Genomic DNA, 4,658 nt, shown 5'->3' with positions numbered 1-4,658 from the left:
AGGAACACAACAGTGACTGTCAGACAGAATGACAAAAACATGTAACTGACTTTTGTGTTTCACAATACAAATTTAGTATAACAGTAGTAACAGCGTATCAAAGATGTCGTGTCCCGGTTATGTAGGTGATGGGGGGGTATGGCACTGAGACAAACTTATGGAAAGACAAACTTTTATTGGTTGAAGTTTGATTGATCCAACAGTATTGGTGGCAGCTGATTGGTTGGCTGATTGTAGCACGCTAGCACCACGTGTGAGATGTGAAAATGACAGCAGCCTAATTCTGATCCTGCATGTTTTCAGGCTCCAGGTCCACATGCTGAACGGAGCATTCCTGGCTCTGATGTTCCCGGTGGTCAACACCAGACTGGTGAGTCGTGTCATTCGTTCAACACTTTCACGCCACCACAACCTAATTCCGTACGACGCTTTAGAAAATGTAGTCCTGCAATAACCCTTTAACACTAAAGCTCCAGAGTTTATGCTCTTTGATTGATTGTAATATTTTAATTGTTAACACAATCGTCATTCCAGTAGATTCTGAAGGAGAAAAGTGGCGTGAGCTGTTTTGGGTTCTGTCCCGCTCACACGTTTACAGCCTCACAAACGCACGTTCAAGTATCACTTTCATTGTGAAAATCATGCAGCCATTGAAAGTTTGAAGCAGTCGAACTTCGACCAATCAGGGACTCCGATTTAGTAGTAAGTTATAAATGGCGTTCCTTTTAATTCACAGAAGTGCCGACCGTTTGAAAATCGATGATGGAGCACGTTCATGAACACAGTCGGTCTGTTCTGGCTGGTTCTTCATCACTTAAACTGTACAAATAGAGGAATGAGCTAGAAGCCCCCTGGTGGTCGTACTGTAGAATTACACTTCCTGTTTTAAACCTGCTGCAAACAGAAGTTATGTTTATTGCTGTTTACTTCAAAAAAATATCCTAATAAAGGCTGTGGTGCCCTTGAGCAGATCTCAAGAAGCAAGTTTGAAACTGTAAGTCTAAACATTTTTTTGTTTTTTTTTGCTCTTTCAGCTGCCGTTTGAAAAGGAGGTCTACTACATCCAGCACTCCATGCTCTACTTAGTGCCTCTTTATCTTTTCAGGAAAGGAGGTGGGTGTCAATCACGTTCACACAGCGACTCCTCCTCTGCTTTCAGATGCTGCAGGAGACTTTTTTTTCCTATTTTTTTGTACTGGCGCTCGGGCATCTGTTTATCCGGAAGAGCAAATGGAAAAAGCAATGAACTTTGACAAAAATCTTATATGCTGTAATTGTGTGCTGCTTCAGTGTCAAAAGCAAACACCTGCTTCCCTCGATTTTTTCACCTCCTTTGTTGTAGCTACAAGATGAAAAGGTCAGAAAGCACTCTGAGTCTGCAGTGCAAAGATCAGAAGGCCTTTTGAGGAAAAACACCGGCTTATCTAAGCTGCAGTGAAGTCCTGCTGGCTTCACTTCCTCTCTGACGGAAGGAAGGAGGGCAGAAAACACAGAGTTCAGGCAGGATGGAGGAGCAGCTCACTTCAGGCGGGGCAGGAAAACCGTCTGGTTCATGTCAGGGATGAAAACCAAAGTGACACCAGAAGGAAGTATTTAATCAGGAAGCATCACCGACATGTTAGTTTAATCGTGAGGAAACAGGAAAAGCTGCTTTGATGCATATCGTGTCATATTTAGAAAACAGAAACATAACCATTTGTGGGCCGGTTTGACACTAAAGACTGATGTCCTGCCGTTGCACCTCTTTAACCGGTCGTCTCTGCAGGTGTGTACAAGCCGGAGCCTTTGGGGGACATGTGGTGGGCGCTGCTCTCCACCGGCATCCTGTTCTTCTACCATTTCACCTTCCTGCAGGTGCTTGGCCTGGTAAGATGGAGCCCTCTGCTGGACGTCTGCTGGCATTGCAGCGCGCAGAAACAAACCACATCTTCTCTATTCACATGTTCATTTGAGTAAAGAAATACTCAGAAATGCACGTTTGAGCTTTAATATATGTCCTCCATTAGGAGAAAAATGCCACAAGAACATATTTTCATCAGAGTGGGTCTTTAATCACCTAAAAACATGTTTGTGTCATAATGCTAAATTAGGATCCATTTGGAGCCATAATTACGCTTTAATGACCAGAGAGAATCATCTTGAACCGAATATCAATTCATCAGGTCCACGAGAGTGTAAATAAACATTCAGTGGGCAAATAATGAAAACGGATTGATCTTAATTCATCGGTTAATCTACGAGTGCGGCTGCATATCAGAAAAACGCTCCCCTTCACGTGTGAGGTGCTCCGAGGCGCCTCTTCTACCACATCAGCAGCAGTGAAACCAATTAAACCGCAATAAAAAGAGAAAATCTGCAGCGCTAACAAGATGTGAATCAGTCGAATGAGTTTCTGCTGTTGAATAATGAGGAGGCTGAATTCCTGAGTCATCTCGGGAGCAGCTGCTCTCCGACTCCCTTCAGGAAAGATCCGTTCTCCAGTCAAAATGTCTCAATCTGTCTTCAAATTGTATCTTAGTGACCAAGTGGGAGAGTGTCTGCCCTGAGATTGTGATTTTGTGAGTTCAAATTATACCAAACATAAAGCCTTCCTGCTTGACACTGAGCTTTAAAGACACACTCCAATAAAAATTGTGATTTTGGTGTTTTTAACATGATATTGTAGTATTTTTAGGATGATACTGGGAAAAAAAACTATGTTCTAGAACAGTAGTCTGCAACCTCTGCCATTAAAAGAGTAATTTGGGCCTCTTACGTACTGATCAAAACCCATTAAGAGCTGCAAAGTCTTTTTTTTACCCTTTTAGAAAAAAATATTACTTTGCATCATTACATTGTCATTTTTTCATCATAAATGTCAATTATATTTATTTTTGGGCACAAATAAACACATAAATATTAAGATAAACAGAAATTCTCTGTCATGGTTTTACTTTCAACAGAAGCTCATATGACTTTCTTTCAAAATAAGACTTCCTGTCCCAAACAGGAACACTCAAGTGAGACAGATGTATTCATAATCAACATCAGACCAAAATGACATTTTCTATTGTTATACTTTAGGTTTACTTTGGAAAGCCCTCATCCTTTTTATTACTTACTACTGCTGTTAACTGGAGCATAAACATGAAACATGATTGGTTAATGATCCAGATCACATGTTTTTATTCAGGCGTCTGATTGGTCAGTTTATAAACAGTGCTTTAGAAAAATGTCATGGAGAAAAACGCATTCTGACTGAGTAACAGCTGTTTATTTCAGTCCAGTTCTCATATACAGTTGATGCTAACCACTGACTCCAAACTCTGGAACGCTTTGCCTAAAACAGACCTGAAGAGCTTTATATGTCAGCAGGTTTAAGACTGGACATGTTTTGTAATTTTCTGTTTCTTTTTTATCTTCGACTTTTTGTTGTTTCATATATTTCTGTGGTTTGAGCTGCATTGTAAAGAACGTGCTTCACAAGTCAACTCTCTGTGTTCTCCAGTGGACCGAGGTCAACCTGAACAACATGCTGTGTCCGGCCGTGTCCGACCCGTTCTACGGGCCGTGGTACCGCGTGTGGGCCACGGGCCACCAGACCCTCCTGACTCTGATCCACGGGAAGCTGCTGACGCTCCTGTCGCAGCACCGCGGCGCCGCCTGCAGCCACCTGCTGGACGCACTGCGCCTGCGCAGCAAGAAGGTGGACTGAGAGTTCCACAGCGGATTTTTAGTTTTTTATTTTTGTTTTTTAAATAAAAAGCAAGCGTTTTAATGCATCTTTTAGAACCGTTGAAGGGACCATTCAGGGCGAGTGAATGGCTGCGCTCTCGCTGGCTTGCATATTTGCTCACATGCATTGTAAAGCTGGTAATTGAGGTTCTGTGGGCGGATGGGTATGGCGTGATGTTTATCCACGCGGCCTCTTCAGGCAGACGGCGTTTTAAAGTTAGTTTTTACTGTGCGCTCCGTGTCATGACTGAAAAAAAAAAGAACCGGTGGCGTTTCTGAAAGCTTTTTAGCTTCTTCTTCTTCCACCAGTTTGCTCAGAACATTCCAGACCCGATCACCAGGATCTCTCGTGCTTTCTTTCGTCTGTTATTTAAAGACTTTGCTGGGTTTGTTTGGCTGTCGTTTGTCAGCTCTGGATACAATGTGCTGGAAATCACGCCACAAATTTATATATATAAAAAAAAAAACACACATACTCAATGTCGTGCATGAAGTCACTTTGCTTTATTTATTGATTTCTGTTTGAAAGTGTTAAAAAAAAGAAAATGGTAAAAGTTTCAAAGATGAGAGGTCCGTATTACTGTAGCATATCCTTTACTGTAACGCAGGAAGAAAAGGAACTTTTGGATTTCTGTCTGTTCAAGTCCTTGTGCTGTAACGACAATTAAAGGGATTTCCTTTCATCAAGTCGTCCTGGTTTGTTTTCATGCCTCAAAGAGAATTTTGAAGTCGAGAAGAATGAACTGCCGAGTCATCAGGTTTAAAGTCATCTGTACATAGTTTTTTATTTTTATTTTTTTAAGTCGAAGATGTTTTACCTGCAACTTTGCATCTTTATGCTTGTTTTTAGAGTTTTGTCTTTATTTCCAGCCACAAAACAAATGTTAGATGCTAAATTAAGGGAAGTTTGGAGCAGATGCATCAGTGGGCATCGAGGGGTCAAT

General features: G+C 41.6%; 1 protein-coding gene across 1 annotated transcript in view; it reads left to right on the top strand.

Annotated features, from left to right (window-relative positions):
* LOC112142801 (transmembrane protein 164) overlaps positions 1–4,397 on the top strand; it is a 20,134-nt gene extending 15,737 nt beyond the window's left edge. Inside the window, exons 3-6 of the mRNA XM_024266377.1 lie at positions 304–370; positions 1,035–1,113; positions 1,766–1,866; positions 3,488–4,397. Of these exons, the coding sequence (XP_024122145.1) occupies positions 304–370; positions 1,035–1,113; positions 1,766–1,866; positions 3,488–3,694 (454 nt within the window). The 3' untranslated portion in view covers positions 3,695–4,397. The remainder of the gene's footprint in view (positions 1–303; positions 371–1,034; positions 1,114–1,765; positions 1,867–3,487) is intronic.
* The last annotated feature ends 261 nt before the right edge of the window (positions 4,398–4,658 follow it).

The sequence above is a fragment of the Oryzias melastigma genome, linkage group LG14 (genome assembly GCF_002922805.2).
Source record: "Oryzias melastigma strain HK-1 linkage group LG14, ASM292280v2, whole genome shotgun sequence".
NCBI lineage: Eukaryota > Metazoa > Chordata > Actinopteri > Beloniformes > Adrianichthyidae > Oryzias > Oryzias melastigma.
This window is presented reverse-complemented; position numbering and strand designations above follow the sequence as displayed.